We start from the raw sequence: 17,604 nt of genomic DNA, 5'->3' as shown, positions 1-17,604 counted from the left end.
TGAAGGGTTAAAATCGGGACAGGACGAGACAGAGAGCCGTGAGTTGACCACTGACATGTCCGGTTGGTTCAATTAAAGCGACAATAATATAACTTGGGACACCATTTATTTTACTAGCCACCATCACCATTGACCGCGGGTCGGGTCACGGAGGGTCAGTCCGATGCACGCATGCAGCCGACGACAGAGGCTACTTGCTATCAGACTACCATTGCATTTTATGTCGTTGAGCACGTAGCAGGCAACAGGCAGCGATGAGTGTGTACACAGTTACATCCATCAATGCCGTGTCTGTCATTCGATGGACATCCAAACGCGACAAGTCCGGAGATCGGGCCATTAAGGATATCCGTATTCAATGGGGGGACACTATTTTTTACAGTACCAACGTTGACGGCTGCTTAGAAACACATACATCAGTCTAATTCACCTAAAAGCAGATTGAAGTAACGAAGTTTTTATTCTTACTCCAACCCCCCCCCCCCCCCCTTCCAGGTTGAAAGGTGAAACTAAACTACTTAAAGCGAAATTAAAGTAAAGCCGCCATACCTCTAAAACCTTCCCATGGGAAAAGTCAAGACCAGAAGGCAGTGTATGGGTCTTACACAATTTCTCCACTATCACTCTGGTCAATATTTACACAGTTGCCCTTTGACCACAGTCCAACAAAGTCAAAGTACGAACACACACACACACACACACACACACACAGGCGGATAAGATCGGCGACGGGCTTTACTTACGTGACGCTGTCAGGTCCGTCCTTTCTCCTCCCCCCCCCCCCCCCCCCCCCCCCCAACCCAACAAACTTCTTCCCTGCAAGGTCCTAATTATTACATACGGCTCATTGAGCCTTGAGCCGTGACCCCATTAAAATCATCGTCGTACCACACACACCATGATAGATAAAATTAGAATTCATGTATGCATAGTGTTGTTTACTCGAAAATAATGTACACACGGACGGTGCGTGACTAGTTATACAATAAAGAATGTCCCGACTTCGACAACCATACTGTAGGATATATATACTCACCATTTTCGCCCACGATGAGATTTTTCTTTTTGAAATATGTTTAATGGCAACCTGTCAAGGGAAACAAGACACAAAAATTGAATGTATTTTGCAAAAGTTGTATCACTCCATTCATTAAATACAATAACTTTATCTATCCAAAACAAGCATGTAATATAAATATATATAATAAAACAATTTAGTAATTCCAAAATCAAATATGGGGGATGTTAATCTAGATTCAAAACGAACAGTTTATAAGATTTTAAATTGTATTTTAAATTAACTAATTAAATACAAGATAAATATAAAGATGAAATGATGATAAACAATGACGTACCTGTAACCCGTCCCTCTTCCTGAATCCCCTAAAAACTGTACCAAACCCACCAGCACCTAATACATCTTCGACTTCGTAATAATGTTCCAACATTTCTTTTTGTCTGTAACCTGAAAAATGAACAAATAAATATTTAAAAAAATCAAAAATAGTAATATAAAAAAATATCATTTGAACAAGAAATATCTTTACCAAAAGACTGAGGTCAGATAAAAAAATGCCAATGGTGGTCCATAAAAAAAAAGTATACTCCATCTGTGCGATATACTCCGATGTGACAATAAAATAAATATTACGAATATAATCGGCTACCTCTTAAATATCAGGAATACCGAACCTACTTAAATAACGCATTGAGATCAACACGATCGTTTCAACGACAAAAAAAAAATATACAACAACCACCACCAGACCAGGAAGGTCGCCCCTCGCAGTCGTCGTCATCACTCAGTTAACGTCATGGCAAAATCGATAGTTAATTTTATTTCAAACGGAAATTACCATAAATACGAGACGCTTTCTAACTCTATATCCCGATGCATAATCACAGCGAAATCTTTACATCTGGCCCGTGTGTAGGGCCAGGCTGGGCTGTGATGGGAAGGAAACATCTGTTGTCACCAATGACTATTAATAATAGTCGACCCAATGGTAAAAGACGAAGTGGCCTAAAGTATAATGTTAACTGTGATGGGTGCCCGGGCCGTGAATGAAATGAAACATTGATAATGTAAACAAAAGACAAGTACAGATAATGTCAATAATTATATTAAACTGAAACATTTATAAAGATAAGGCTATAGCTTATTTTATGACGACACTTTTATACCTAATGATTTAACTCGCTGCTTTGGTTTTACACAGCAGATGTTATGTTAGTGTTAGACAATGATGATAACGGAATGGAGATCAAAAGTAATCTTAAACCAATCCTTGAGTTTAACACCCACTCATTCTGCAAAACTGTTTGCCTATGTAAATAATAAAATTATAATCATGATCGCAGGTGCTCACATGACATGACACGGCATGTTACTGTTGGTCATAATATACAAAATATTTACTCATAAAATAATAATCGTAAATTGTTCCCTTTTTCTCTCTTCAATTCTCCCCCCTTATTCCATTCTCCGTCTCCGCGTTTCGACGGCATCCACGACGTTCACAACAACATCAAACCGTTGTTTACGACACAGTGTAGCCTATGTAGTGCCGATGCTTTTGGCTCACTACTCCCACCGTATATCGATCCAAGCAATGTTGTTTACCACGCACTGTACATTCGATGCCTTTGCTAGACTTTACTTTACGCCCACCTTTGAACACATAAAAAATGGCGGCAGTGGAGGAGCGTCTTCGTCTTATCACGTATGGTATATGGTCCAATGTCTACATCTAATAAATTTAAACTATCCCCCAGAAGAAAATATTTTACAACATAATTAAATCAAATCCACTCTGGATATTCAACCTTTGACAAATAAATAAATACATTCCCTTTTCATTGATACTATACGACTATAATAGTAATTTTACCTTTATTATTATTATTACAATTGTTATCTTTCTTTCACTATTATCAAAAGTAACAGTAATACTATTATTATTATTATTATTATTATTAGCGACTATTGTATTTGACATTTTTGTTTTTTTGATGTCGAAAACTACCTAAATACTAAATATACATTTTTAGTTTTAAGTTAATACACCAGAACACCATCAGATCACAGTTATTTACATTGTCAATCCAGATTGATAAAAGCGACTTACTTTTGATATTTGGTATATAACTATGAGGATGCTTTAGACTTCCCATATTGATATTTTGGTTATTTATATTGTGTAACGCATGATGAAAATGGTGAGGATGATGCTGAATCTGTTGTTGGTTATAATGAATCTGTTGTTGATGATGCTGCTGCTGCTGTTGTTCGTCTGATGGTTGTTGGTTCATTGTGCAGGAAAATAAATTACTGACCGACCCTCCTATTTTCTTTGACATCATAAAAACATTGAAGGACGAATTATTATTATTATTATTATTATTATTATTATTACAAATACTAGGGATATAATCCAGCGTGAATAACAACGAAGTCCCAAGTTCAAATATCCACAGATCGAGGTAGTAAGTTAGTAAATCCGTTTGTGAATAAGTAAAATCCAAGCTAAGTTCCGAGTGTCAAACGAGTGACGGAGGTGGATCTTCACAAGGCGATGTCGTTGGTGAAGAAGTAATCCTAATCAAGAATTGAAGATAGAGTTGTAATCCACTATCACAAAGTGAGAATGATTCAAAATTATGAATAATAGTAATCCAATAGTCACTTGAGAATGACTTGAACTGAACTGTTGAACAGATGAAGGTGGTCTTAAGGGACGAAGATCACTCTACACTACTCTGGCAACAGAACCAAACGACACACGTTCAATGTTTTGGTATGATGGGCGAGTTGTGATTCTACTTCACAAGCACAACATAGGCCGAAACTACTACCATCTCGACAACATAGCAGGCCACGAGTAGTGTAGGATTCCTACGCCAAACAGATTTCATCTGCGCAACGATAGCGGGTAAAATAATTTATTGAAATTCGGTTTAAAAGATTTCAACTTTTCAATAAAAATAATTTGTGAATATTGTTGATTATAAAACACGTTTAAAAAATTTGAAAGTTAGTTTATAAAAACGTTTATTTTGCAGTCAGACATAGAACTATATGCGCAAGGATATGTCTGAGTAAGCTGGTAACGCGGCACATTCATGAAATACCTTTCTCGCTAGCCAATCAGATGGCTTCCCGCTTCCATCACACCAACTCAACGTGATGAAGAGCGAGGTGCGGAGCACAGATTACACAGTGGTGCGGGGAGCATGGAGAGGGAGAGAGAGAGAGAGAGAGAGAGAGTAGGATGGGGGGGGGGGGGGAGGAGAAATTTAGTGTGGGTCTCTCGGATACGCTTGCCCTCCACCCGTCCTCGTGTTTTACTACACACCAGCCCGTCTACAGACGACGGCGAGGCTCGGTCACCTCCCACCCTCTCGTTTTTCTCGCTGGCTACATACAATGCAAAGCGGGGTCGGGGTGCTCTATTTTTACTTTGTTTTTCCACCCACCCATGTCGCTTCCTTGGTAATGTGTGTGTGTGTGTGTGTGTGTGTGTGTGTGTGTGTGTGTGTGTGTGTGTGTGTGTGTGTGTGTGTTTAGCCATATTACAGTAGTCCACCGTCGCCTTCCAGCCAGGCAAACAGAAGGAGAGAGGGATCGGGCATTGGGTGCAAATTTGACGGGAGTTTTACAGTAGCAAAGACGATCACATAATAATTCCAGTTAACCGCCGAACTCTGGAAAGACCCGTTTTTTAAAATTTGGCCAGAAAACTCGTCCTTCATATACCCACCGATTTAAAGTACTCTCATCTTGGCAAAAAAACCCATCAAACCTGGGATTTTGCGAGGTCTTCCTCTGTCGCAGGGTTGAGAGATTGTGTTACGATGAGGATCATTTATATCGATGGATATTTGAAGGACAAGTTTTCTGGCCAAATTTTTCCTTACAGAGTACAACAATTAATTGGTTAAAATGATGAATCGCAACAAAAATAATAATACATTTAAAAAAAAAAAAAGAAAAAAGCTGCGTAGCGAGGAGAACGAGACGGGGATATGTTTTGATCAGTCATATTAATGTCATTGTAATATTTTGAGTACATCTTTACTCAGGTGTAAAATGAGTACCTGGCCGTTAACGGCGTTGTTTCTGTCAGAAAACAATTGTAATATCGCCAAACAAGCGGATGTCTCGTCCTACATGTTAAGTGTTGCTGTTGGCTAGGACCCCTCGTAAACGCTTTGAGCACTTTATATGGATATTGCGCTATATTATAAGAGCTGAAGTTATTTTTTAATGTTTTTTTTTTTTTTAAATTTTAATCATCATCATCATCATCATCATCATCATCATCATCATCATCATCATCATCATCATCATTTGCAAGTTAGGTAGCTTAACGTATCGCAAGCCAAGAACTGGTTCTGCCACTGTCCTTTCCATTCCATTTCATTGCGTTGTTGAATAGTTTTGTGTGTGTTTTGATTGTTGTGGGCGGATATATTATAATGTTCCTTTCTTTACAAATAAACGTACAATCGTACTGCAGTTGGAGTTACCTAGTAGCGGCGAGTTGGATTATGAGCAGGGAATAAAGACATTATTTCGTCTATTTATCTACGTTTGTCATTCATTCATTTCTAGGTTTATCTACGTTTGTCATTCATTCATTTCTAGGTGTGGAAAATGGATGGACATTGATGGTCTGTGGAGTTGACTTCAGGTTTTACGACAGGCGGAAGAACGGTTAGGGGTGAGGGTTGGGTGGGGGGGGGGGGGGGGTGAGAAGGGAGTGGAGCGAATCAAAGGTGAATGGCCACAATGAGGAAAAAGTTGAATTGGCGGCCAAAGATGGCGCGAAAAGCAGGTATCTGGTGGAAGATCGAGTCTGTTATTGTTACTACGACTCGTTTGACTACTATGACTATTATTACTAATACTATTACTATTACTAATACAGAAAAAAGACGGCGGGGCGGGGGGGGGGGGGGGGGGGGGGGGGGGGAGGGGAGGCGTTGGCTTTTTGAGAGTGTGAATGCAATGCAATGAATGTTAGGTAGTGTTTTCGAGATTTTTTGGAAGGGAAATTCCCACCTTTGAATTTAGTCATTGGCCTACATTCCTACATCTTACATTCATTTAGACTTCTTGTCATCGTCTTGAGCCTCTCCTACCATATTGTGGTGTTCATTTGAATTTAAAAGATATTAGTCATTATCTACATACATGAATAAGCCTAAAAACTAATTATATCATATATATATATATATATATATATATATATATATATATATATATATATATATATATATATATATATATATATACTTCAAGGGAATTGTTCAGTACTCATCACTTGATTGCACGTAGACACCGTTGTTATTTGTGAGATGTTTTGTTTTGTTTGTTTTGTTTTTTTTTGTTTCTTTCTATTTGTTTACTTTATCATTCACTCGTTTATCAAATGTCATTTTCTTACTAACATTTTGAGAGTGTGTCAACCAGGCCAAAAGAAAATAAAACAAATAGCAATAAAAAATGTTCAAAAGAAACAAAATCAGACGGGATTTAGAAAAAGATGAATTCTTAATTCAATTCAAAACTGGAATATTTTTTTTCTTCTAATTTATAGTTGACCTCTGAATCAAGTTATTGTCGTCATAAATAATCATTACCTATATTGGTTTGTTGTTAAAATTTAGCTACATTTATCACTATATAAATAGACTGATCAATATCCCCAACCCCCGTTTGATTATTTATAGAACTGAAAATTATAGTATATTTTAAACTTTATATACACGCCTTTCCCACTCGCTCTATTGATACACTAATACCCGCCAAGCAAATGAGAGTCGGACGAGCGAAGGGAAATAACTGCGTAATATCATCCGTGTTTTAAGTCAGCAGTTTTGGTTGGAGTTGTCTTTGAGAAAAGAGAAAAAAAAAACATCGCTCGATCTCTCTCTCTCTCTCTCTCTCTCTCTCTCTCTCTCTCTCTCTCTCTCTCTCTCTTCTCTCTTTCCCGCCACTTCTCTCTCCCACTCCCTCTCTCTCCATCCCTCCCGCCCTCCATCTCTTCCTCTCTCCCTCTCTCTCTCTCTCTCTCTCTCTCTCTCTCTCTCTCACACACACACACACATCCACACACAAATTCTCTCTCTCTCTCTCTCTCTCTCTCTCTCTCTCTCTTCTCTCTCTCTCTCTCTCTCTCTCTCTCTCTCTCTCTCTCTCTCTCTCTCTCTCTCTCTCTCTCTCTCTCTCTCTTCAGAAACGAAGTAAACTCCAGCTTCTGAGGAAGTAATGGCTCTAAATAATATAATGAAAAAAATGTTCGTAGATTTGAGTTTTGTTGTTGAAAAATCTTTAAATCTATTTTTGCTTGCTTCTTTGATTTGTTTAGCTTTGTTGTTTGTTTTGTTTTGTTGGGTTTCTTTTTTGTTTGTTTTTTTTTGGTTTGCTTTGTTGTATTGTTTGTGATTTTGGTTTCCTTGTTTGTTTGTTTATGTTTCCTCTTGTTTGTTTTTTTTTTTTGTTTTTGTTTTTTTTTTTTTTTTGTTGTTGTTTTTATTGTTTTTGTTTTTGTTTTTTGTTTGTTGTTTTTTTTTTTTAGATAAAAAAAAATTGGCTTAATAATTAGCTCTACTCAGTATTGAATTCAACCTTTTTAAGAATGTCCTCAAAATAAAGAATTGAAATAGGAGTTTGTTTTGAATGGCAATCAATGGGTGGATGAGTAAACAAGAGTGTTGAGTTCCCGTAAAAATAGACTTCACTGAATGCCACTGGTGATGACGTTTGGAAGAAAACGATTAAATTAAAGCTTGGTAGAGGAACGTGTCATTGGTTTTGTATAGAAAGAACGTAGTTGACGTCACTCTGTTCTTTGTTATTATTTCTAGACAGCCTGTTAGATATTTATTTTTAGTTATCCCGTTTTCTTCCTTTTTACTGGCGCTGAAATGACCTAAATTTGCCGTAAAACCCCGTAAAACCCTTAAAAGCAAAATCCAAACAAAGTCATTCTCAAAATGTCATTCAGGTTTAGGCCACACCCATCAAGTGTTTGTCTTAAATATTATTATAGTCAAATGTGTATTTATTTGGCGTCTCATGCAGACCTGCCTAACTGTTATGAAAATTTCGTAGAATTACGACATTTTTGCATCAATTTCAGAAGTTGATAAGCATCTCTAAGTCATTAATGAAAATTAAAGTTGATGCCAGACGACCTACTTTCAAGGAAAGGGTGTTAGAAGCGTTATTTAATCATTGTGACGATGAACTGTTGATTTCTAAAGTTAACTAACTGAATATAGTATGCGCTTGACTAAAAAGCTCACAACATTGCCATCCGGAAGTATAAGGTACCAACACACAAAACTTATTTATGTGTAACCTTGAACGTTTAATGAGAATTACCCATAAACATGAATGGCAAAGAGCAACATCAAAGGCATGAATGACGTCCAACTTCGTTCTATCAAGAGCGACTACAATTATTTTCATCTGCTAAAACTTACGAATTTTTTAATTTATTAATTTTCAGGTTGGCAGGTCTGGAGATGGCAATGACGTAAACAACAGAGCTGCCAACTTGAAATCTTTTACATTCCTAATAAGGAACAAAAGTGTGATGGTTCTAATCTGATTGGAAGTGTAAAACCACTCTTCTGGAGGACTGGATACATACACTGTGTAATTGACGGCTGGTTTTCCAAAACTCGATAAGTCGATTTTTCTACTTTTTGAGATTTTTCCTCCATGAGATAAATGAGATAAATTGAAACGTAAACTTTATTCTAAGCATTAAATTGACACAAAAAGTTCCGTATATTTGTGTGAATTTGAAGTTTAAATATGATAAAATAATTGACCGAATAAGATATTTTAGGGGAAATAATGCTCAATATCTCAATATGGGGAAAAACGGAATTAGGGATTTTTTTTTAATTATTTTTTTTTTCTTGGAAAACCGCTCTTCAATTGTTATTTTCTATCTTGCTTTGTCTGGCGCTGTATCGTTCGCACTTTATCGGAACTTGATTATACACGAAACCTACAATATCATATTTTCTATTTAACGGATAGTTATTGTAACCAGAGACGCGATATCCGCACGCATTATGTTAGATTTGCATCTTATGTGATTAATATAATATTATAGATCATTGTATAATAAAGATTTCTATCTTTTTATACATGTACGACCGACAGTCCATCACGTGTCACTTTCACTCGGTTTATAGCAACATCTGCTTGTTGTAAATACGGAATAAAATCATAATGACATTGCCTTATTACGCAGATCCGCCAAATGTTACGTGAATGTCGTCTGCTTCTTAGTGTCTCAATTCGGTACTTTTACATGTAAAAATAATAATTAAAAAAAAAGAGCTTTTATAGAGATTAAAACGTTTATTTTTAGGCAATTGCCAATATAACTCATACAGAAAATAATATTTTCATCAAAAAGCGCAATATCCACCAAACGTGCTCAAAGCGCTTTACAATTATTTTAAAATTATTTCCCGTATTTTAACTTTTAACCCTTAAAGTGCCAGATTGGATTTTGTTTATCTACCCTGACTTAATCCCTTTTAACCCTTGTGCAGCTATATGGTCTAGTGGTATGACACTCGCTTTCGAATCGGAAGGTCATGGGTTCGAGCCTCGCTCGGCGCATGGTTGAGTCCTTGGAAAACGCTCTTTACTCACATTCTCTCACCGTAGTCAGGTGTAAAATGAGTACCTGGCCGTCAACAGCGTTGTCTATGTCGAAAAAAAATCTGTAATATCGCCTAACAGGCGTCACGTCTCGTTATGTATATTACGTGTTGCTGTTGGTCAGGGACCCCTTGTAAAGCTCTTTGAGCACGTTTAGTGGATATTGCGCTATATAAAAGCTCAAATTTTTTTCTTGTTTTTTTTTCCAACTAAAATAAAGAAACAGTAGTGATGCGACTTAGACCTCATTAAAGGGAAATATTTGTAAGTACAGCGGCTATGACAGAGTGTTCAGGTGGTATGACACTCGCCCTCGGATCGGAAGGTGCAGGGATCGATTCCCGTTCTAAGCGGTGTATAGTTGAGTCCTTGGAAAATGCTCTTTATTCATATTCTCTCACCGTACCCAGGTGTAAAATGAGTACATGGCCGTAAACAGTTTTGTCTGTCCAAAATATCGCCTACTGACGTCATGTCGCGTCCTACATGTTAAGTGTTGCAGTTGGCTAGGGGAGGGGGCCCCTTGAACATCTTTGAGCCTCTTTAGTGGATGTTGCGCTATATAAATGCTATCTTTGGGGGATGGGGTTGTTATTTATTTATTTATTTATCTATAAATGCCTTGCACTTGGCTAAGAAACTCACAACATTGCCATCCGGAAATATAACGTACCAACATCAAAAACTAAGTGTGACCTTGAACGTTTATAGTCTAGTTAAGAGATAGTTCGAAGATGACGTCACTCAGGCCTTTGTTATTGTTTTTGCCATCCGCGTTTGTGAGTTGTTCTCACTAAACTGTATTAACCAGACTATAAAAGTTCATGGTTACACAAAGTTTGTGTGTTGGTCCGTTATACTTCCGGATGGCAATGTTGTGAACTCCTTGGCCAAGCGCATTCTATCTATACAGTTTAGTGAGAAGTACTCATAAACGTGGATGGCAAATAACAAAGACCTGAGTGACGTCAACTTCGTTCTATCTACACACATACTCAGTTTTGCTAGTTTTTAACACGATGACATAATGTTACATAATATGTAACAAAATGTTATTTTGACTTGAATGATTCCATCTATTTCAATATTAAAGACTGGGTGACCTTGACCCTTTCGGCTGAATGTCAGGGTGCCCTAACAAAGTATCAGATAGATGCATCCAATGAATTGTATTGATTTCCATCTGCTCGGCGGTCGGACAATCTGGCAAAATATATCAAATTTGATTTTCGACATTCGTTTATGTATTAAATCATTATAATAGCAAGCTGCTATAGAAGCTAGGACTGTAAACATAAAAAGTAATAAACAAAAAATGAATATAACAGATGTATTGTTCTTTCTTGCTTTATATGGCACCGTTCATAAACTACACACTTACACACATAAAACGTGACTGACCAAACAGTTTACACAAATGCTTTTTTCTTTTCTTTTTTCTTCTTTTTTTTTTTTTTGTTTTTTTTTTCTTGTTGTTTTTTTTATTTTTTTTTTTTTTATTATTTTTTTTTTTTTTTTTTTTTTTTGGGGGGGGGGGGGGGTCATCATATTGTTATGTTTCTTTTTTAATGTCTAGCTAGCTAGCTCTATAACACACATTACATAATTTGCAATGCAATTCAAAATCAGATATGCAATGTCAAGGCTTCTGTAATCACACTGAATGCGTGGGTGTAGTTTCTGTGTTTATGTGTGTCTCTTATTTGTCTTTGTGAATTGTGTATATGTTTGTAAAGAGGGTGAAGGGGGGGGGGGGGGGGGAAGGGGGGGGTTGTCGAATCAGCAATATTACCTACCTGTTGTGTTATGACCGAAATTGAATCGAATTTGAACACTTCAATCAACAATGCCCGTGAAAATGATGATGATGCTGTATTTGAAATTGTTTTTGTTGTTGTTGTTGTTGCTGTTGTTGTTGTTGTTGCTGTTGTTGTTGTTGTTGTTGTTGTTGTTGTTGGCGTTGTTGTTGGCGTTGTTGTTGTTCGTTGTGTTGTTTTGGTGTTGTTGTTGTTGCAGTTGTTACTGGTGGTGGTGGTGATGTTGTTGTTTGTGTTGTTGATCTTGTTGTTGCTGTTATTTTAGTTGTTAGTGATGGATCACGATCTGGATGATGATGATGATGATGACGATGATGATGATGATGATGATGATGATGATGATGATGATGATGATGTTGATGATGATGATGATGATGATGATGATGATGATGATGATGATGATGATGATGATGATGGTTACCCACACCAAGAGCGCGGTCTCAACGTGTTTCTACGTAAAGAGAGATAGATAGATAGATAGGTAGATAGATAGATAGATAGATAAAGAGAGAGAGAAAGAGAGAAAGAGAGAGAGAGAAAGAGAGAGAGAGAGAGAGAGAGAGAGAGAGAGAGAGAGAGAATGCTTTTTGTTTGTTTTTTGTTTTGTTTTTTGTTTTAATCCGACGTTCACTTATTTACAGGTCTGATAATCCGGGAATTCGATCGAGTGAATGGCCTCTTGACCACGGCGCAGGTAAAGCGCTGCGCTAAAGACCTAAAAGACCGCCTGTTCAACACTGTGAATTCATTATGGGCTCATGGTTGTAATGGACATCTCAAAAAATGACGCAAAATATTGTCCATGACAACAATGTTAAAATAGGCCCATAAGTGGGTTAGGATGTCAGATGTGCACTTATTATTATATGTATAGATAGTATGCTCTTGGCTACGAAGCTCATAACATTGCCATCCGAAAGTATAACGGACCAACACACAAAACTCTGTGTAACCATGATCGTTTATAGTATGGTTTAGTCAATTTAGTGAGAATTACTCATAAACGCGGATGTCAAAAAACAATAACAAAGACTTCAGTGACGTCAACTTCAAACTATCTATAAGTCGTTTGGAACCAACCAGTCAGGAAGTGCAGAAAGGTGAGATTTGTTTGGTGTTCGTCCATAATAAATTACCATGTCGATCTTATGTCATCTATGTCTAGAAACGCTCCATTGAATACGTCAGATGGCGGTTCTTGTGTTTTTATTATTATCATCATCATCATCATCATCATCATCATCATCATCATCATCATCATCATCATCATCATCATCATCATCATCATTATTATTTAGACCTGTAAATCAGCTCTATAAAAATTGACTGAAACTCTTCGTAATTCGTAGCGGAAAATTCCAAAGAATCGAAATGAATAATAAACAGTAAGCTCGCTTGAGCAAAACAATGGCAGAAAACTAATTTTCGCCGGAATTAATCAGGCTACTTACCATTGTTCCTTATAATTAGGTACCCAGTCAGTGAAGAAACTACAAACAGTCAATCAGTTTGCTTACAATGTGAGGCAATCGAGATGTGCTTTGTAGCAATCATATAACTTTCGATTTGAAGATGTCTACATAACGCACTTCCGGCGTTCGCATTTTACTTTTTCAGACTTTTACTCTTCACCAGGTAAATGTGGTCAATTTTGGTAAATGTGGTCAATTTTGGCTGAGACGAACCAGTTAAAATTGGCTACCATTGTGATCACGACAGATTTGGAAAGTGAAAAAATAATTTCACGAAGGCTGTGTGAAAATACACTGGGATGTGTTCAGACACAGCAATTCTAAAAAGCGTCACTTAGCCTTGGCAATATATCTATGAGCTAATCGTAGAGCTGTGGAACATTCCTAATTACTTTACGGTCATTCGACTACGATTCACGAATTCTTTCTTTCCTTTTTTAAAATATTTGAATTTGACGAATTGACTGATTTCAGTTAATTGACTGAGAATTTACAGTTCTATATTATTATTACTATTACTATTATCATCATCATCATAATTTGTCATTTAATCTATCGTATCTTGTATTAATTCTAAATTCTAAATTCACAGACATTGACTCATCCAAAAAAAAATATATTTTAAAATGCACGATCAATCAAGTCGATAAAAATAATGATCGATAAAATATCGAATTTCACATTGTTACCTGGATTAATCATCGAGACAGTCAAACACACTGACACACACACACACGCACACACACACACACACACACACACGTCGCTAAGACATAAAGCAATAATTTAAACCTGTGAACCAGGAAGTTATTGTCTAATGTGTTTGTGTTTGTGTGTGGGAGGGGGGGGGGGGTTGAAAGAGGCGAGAAGGGGGGGGGGGATGGTGGAACTGTCGTAAAAATCAACGAGGATCAAAGAAAAGATCCTCCTTAATTCTAAGAAAGGTCTGGAACTAACGGAGTCATTGTGTATGGGGCATGTATGCTATGCCAAGCAGCAGCGAGTTCGAATCACAGTGCGATGTGTGACCTCGAGTAAGTTGACACGCCCTACTCACTTTGTCTTGGGGAGCTGCTCTGCGGCTGACGCCAAAGTGGTGCGGCTACAGATGGAACGCAGTTGACGTCATTCATGTTACGCATACTTTTGTGTGTGGTCCCTTATATTTCCGGATGGCAATGTTGTGAGTTTCTTAGACAAGGGCACAGCATCTATAATTTGGTCTAGTGGGATGACACTCGCGTTCGGATCTGTAGATCCTGGGTTCGAGTCCTGCTCTAAGCGGCACATAGTTGAGTTCTTGGAAAAGGTTCTTTACTCGCATTGTCTCTGGTGTATAATGAGTACCTGGCAAGGGACAAGGTTGTATCTGTCGGGGGTAAAAATCATTGTCTCGTCCTACATGTTAAGTGTTACTGTTAGCTAAAGACCTCTTGTAAAGCGCTTTGAGCAGGGTTAGTGAATATAGTAAATGCTTAAGCTTTGGTTGCCGTTTATTTATTTTATTTATTTATTTATTTTTGTTTGTTTTAGCTCGTTTTTTAATTAATTTATTTTGTTGTTGTTTTGTTTTGTTTTGTAATTAGGGGGGGGGGGGGGGGGGGTTGGAAGGCTTTTTTTTTGTTGTAGTTGGTACTTTAATATTATAATTCTATAGAACGTATGTACTAATTTGTTCCCTAGATGAATAGAATTGATGGAGTCTAGTTTTTACATAATTTGCCACTAGTATGTGTAATAGATATTATATATATTATTTTATATACATATATATATATTATGTCCACGACGGTTAATCCCAAAGCAACCTGGATGGAGACTTGAGGGCTTAGTAGGTTAATACTACTGTACAAACTGTTCATCAGGCGGACAGATGATGTGAGTATTTTACCTAAACGCATAGCATAAAAAAATCGAACTGCGATTTACGATTTACGTATGGCCAGCTGATCAAACTTAAAAAAAAAAAACAAAAAAACGATAAGCTCTCCGTGTCAATGATTGCGGGAAATATTATGCACACGACCTGTCAATATTACGAAAAATTCGTAGTATTACCAAAAAAAAAAAATTGAGCTTTTATATAGCGCAATATCCACTTAACGTGCTCAAAGCGCTTTACAAGGGGTCCCTGGTCAACAGCAACATTTAACATTTAGGACGAGACATGACGCCTGTTAGGCGATATTACAATTTTTCGGACAAAGACAACGCTGTTAACGGCCAGGTACTCATTTTACACCTGAGTACGGTGAGAGAATGTGAGTGAAGAGTCTTTTCCAAGGACTCAACTATCCGTCGAGCGCGAGGCTCGAACCCAGGACCTTTCGATTCGAAAGCGAGTGTCATACCACTAGACCACATAGCCGCACAAATAATTACAATAAATAATAAAATAAAATTCCCTTTATTCATCATCCCAGAAGGGAAATTATTCTCTAGGGTCTATTCCAAGGGAAGACTGGAATAACCCAGGGGTTAGCCGCAGTGCGGCGCCGCAAATTCAGCTAGGGCGAGGTGACTTGCTCAAGGTCACACAGCGCTGCGGCGGGTGATCGAACTCGGTACCTTTCAGGTACGAAGGATGCAAAGACCGTACCGCTGAACCACGCTGACCCCATGAACTTTGATGAACTTTTGGCTTCAATAGTCGTGACGCCGCTTCCCTCGTAATGACGCATAGTGTCGCATAGTAACTTAGTAACTGGTTCTAAACTATCGGAACAATGGCGGACATCCTTGTGAAATACTTATCCGACAAGCATAAAAGTGTATCCAGAGGAGAATAACATTATAAATCTGATCATGGTTTGACTTTTATACATTCTGATCACATGACATGTGGAAAAGTTCTAGCCAGCATGAAGAATACAAAGTACCGATTTTCTTTGTTTAGAACCAAGCTTTGGTTGCTAGGCGGACGTGACATCAGACTAGTGTATACAATTTCAAACTTCATGAGTAAGTCTTCGACATTAAAACTTTGTAAGTAAGTAAGTAAATAGGTAAGTAAGTAAGTAGGTAAGTAAGTGAGTGAGTAAGTAAGTAAGTAAGTAAGTAAGTAAGTGAGTGAGTAAGTAAGTAAGTAAGTAAGTAAGTAAGTAAGTAAGTAAGTAAGTAAGTAAGTAAGTAAGTAAGTAAGTAAGTAAGTATGTATGTAAGTAAGTAAGTAAGTAAGTAAGTAAGTAAGTAAGTAAGTAAGTAAGTAAGTAAGTAAGTAAGTAAGTAAGGTTTAACATACCACGTGCTTCTCGCACATTTTCTGACATTTTCTCAAGGCGATTTTGTTCAGATATTTTGTTTACATTTCATTAAAATCTTTTGTTTCGGATATTATTTACTGCATTTTTGTTATTTAAGCACTTGGAAAATATCGATATAACGATAAAATGACGCCATTTTTAAGGGGTATTATGGGATTACACGGAGAGGTTTCAGAGATTACTGGATCGATAAATCGATTCGATTATCACGCGATATGAAATGAATATCATATAATCGATTTAATTCAAATTATGGATGTGAATAACAATAAAACAAAATCACTTTTGCATACTCGGCATTATTAAAAAAAAAATTAATTCTCGAGAAAAGTTAGCACATTTGTCTGGGCAGTTAGGATACGGATGAATGACTGCAAAGAAAAGTCATTGAACCGTAATAATGGGCCTATGTGGTCAAGTGGTATGACACTCGCTTTCGGATCGGAAGGTCTTGAGTTCGAGCCTCGTTCGGGGCATAGTTGAGTCCATGGAAAAGGCTCTTTATTCACATTCTCTCACCGTACTCGGGTGTAAAATAAGTACCTGGCCGTTAACAGCGTCGTCTCTGCCCGGAAAAATTGTAATATCGCCTATCAAGCGGCAATGTCTTGTTCTAAATGTTACATGCTGCTGTTGGTCATGGACCCCTTGTAAAGCGCTTTGAGCAGGTTTAGTGGATGTTGCGCTATATAAAAGCTCAATTTTAAAGTTGAACGACAGCAAAGAAAGTCATTGAACCGTAAAGTAGGTGAACTAGTTTTCAAGTCCACCTTCCGGCATTTTTACTTTTGTTTTTTTCCATCACAAGATTTCCTGAAATCCCTGATAATATCTTCAATACTGGCGAAAAAAAAGTTAAGCGTTGCCGGAAGCTCACGTAATTTTTAAAGAATTGAAAGATTTTAGAAAAAAATGCATTAGCTCACTCCGACTATATCCGTATTGTACCCCGGGTTACTTTCCCCCATGCCTATTTATTACATTTTTACTGAGACAAATTTTAGGCGTGGTATCGAAGCTAATGTTATTTAGTTTTTACATGTTAACGATAGTTGAATAAAAATATCTATGCAAATGCTCATTTTTAATACATTTTTTTCCAATGTTTAAAAGTAGCAAAAATCTCTAGGATTGAGTGAGTTAACTCACTCAACCCTAACATCGATTATATCCTTAGTATACCCGGGGTTACTTTTACCCCAGGCCTATTTATTACATTTTTCTGAGGCAAATTATAGGCGTAGTATCAAAGCGACTGTTCTTAATTTTTACACATGTTAATGGCAGTTGAATAAAACTATCTATGCACGTGCTCATTTTTAATACAATTTCTTTTTCCAAATTTGAAAAGAAGT

At 37.2% G+C, this 17,604-nt stretch overlaps 1 protein-coding gene across 2 annotated transcripts in view; it reads right to left on the bottom strand.

Moving 5' to 3' along the window:
• Positions 1 to 17,604, bottom strand: part of LOC144974753 (uncharacterized) — a 137,514-nt gene that overhangs the window by 17,605 nt on the left and 102,305 nt on the right. For both annotated transcript variants that reach the window (XM_078917983.1, XM_078917982.1), the window contains 2 exons: positions 1,356 to 1,465; positions 1,037 to 1,087 (listed from right to left, as the gene is read on the bottom strand). In XM_078917983.1, the coding sequence (XP_078774109.1) occupies positions 1,037 to 1,087; positions 1,356 to 1,465 (161 nt within the window). The remainder of the gene's footprint in view (positions 1 to 1,036; positions 1,088 to 1,355; positions 1,466 to 17,604) is intronic.

Source organism: Berghia stephanieae, chromosome 6 (assembly GCF_034508935.2).
Source record: "Berghia stephanieae isolate SIO BIC M18660-M18661 chromosome 6, UCSD_Bste_1.3, whole genome shotgun sequence".
In the NCBI taxonomy this organism is placed as follows: domain Eukaryota; kingdom Metazoa; phylum Mollusca; class Gastropoda; order Nudibranchia; family Aeolidiidae; genus Berghia; species Berghia stephanieae.
This window is presented reverse-complemented; position numbering and strand designations above follow the sequence as displayed.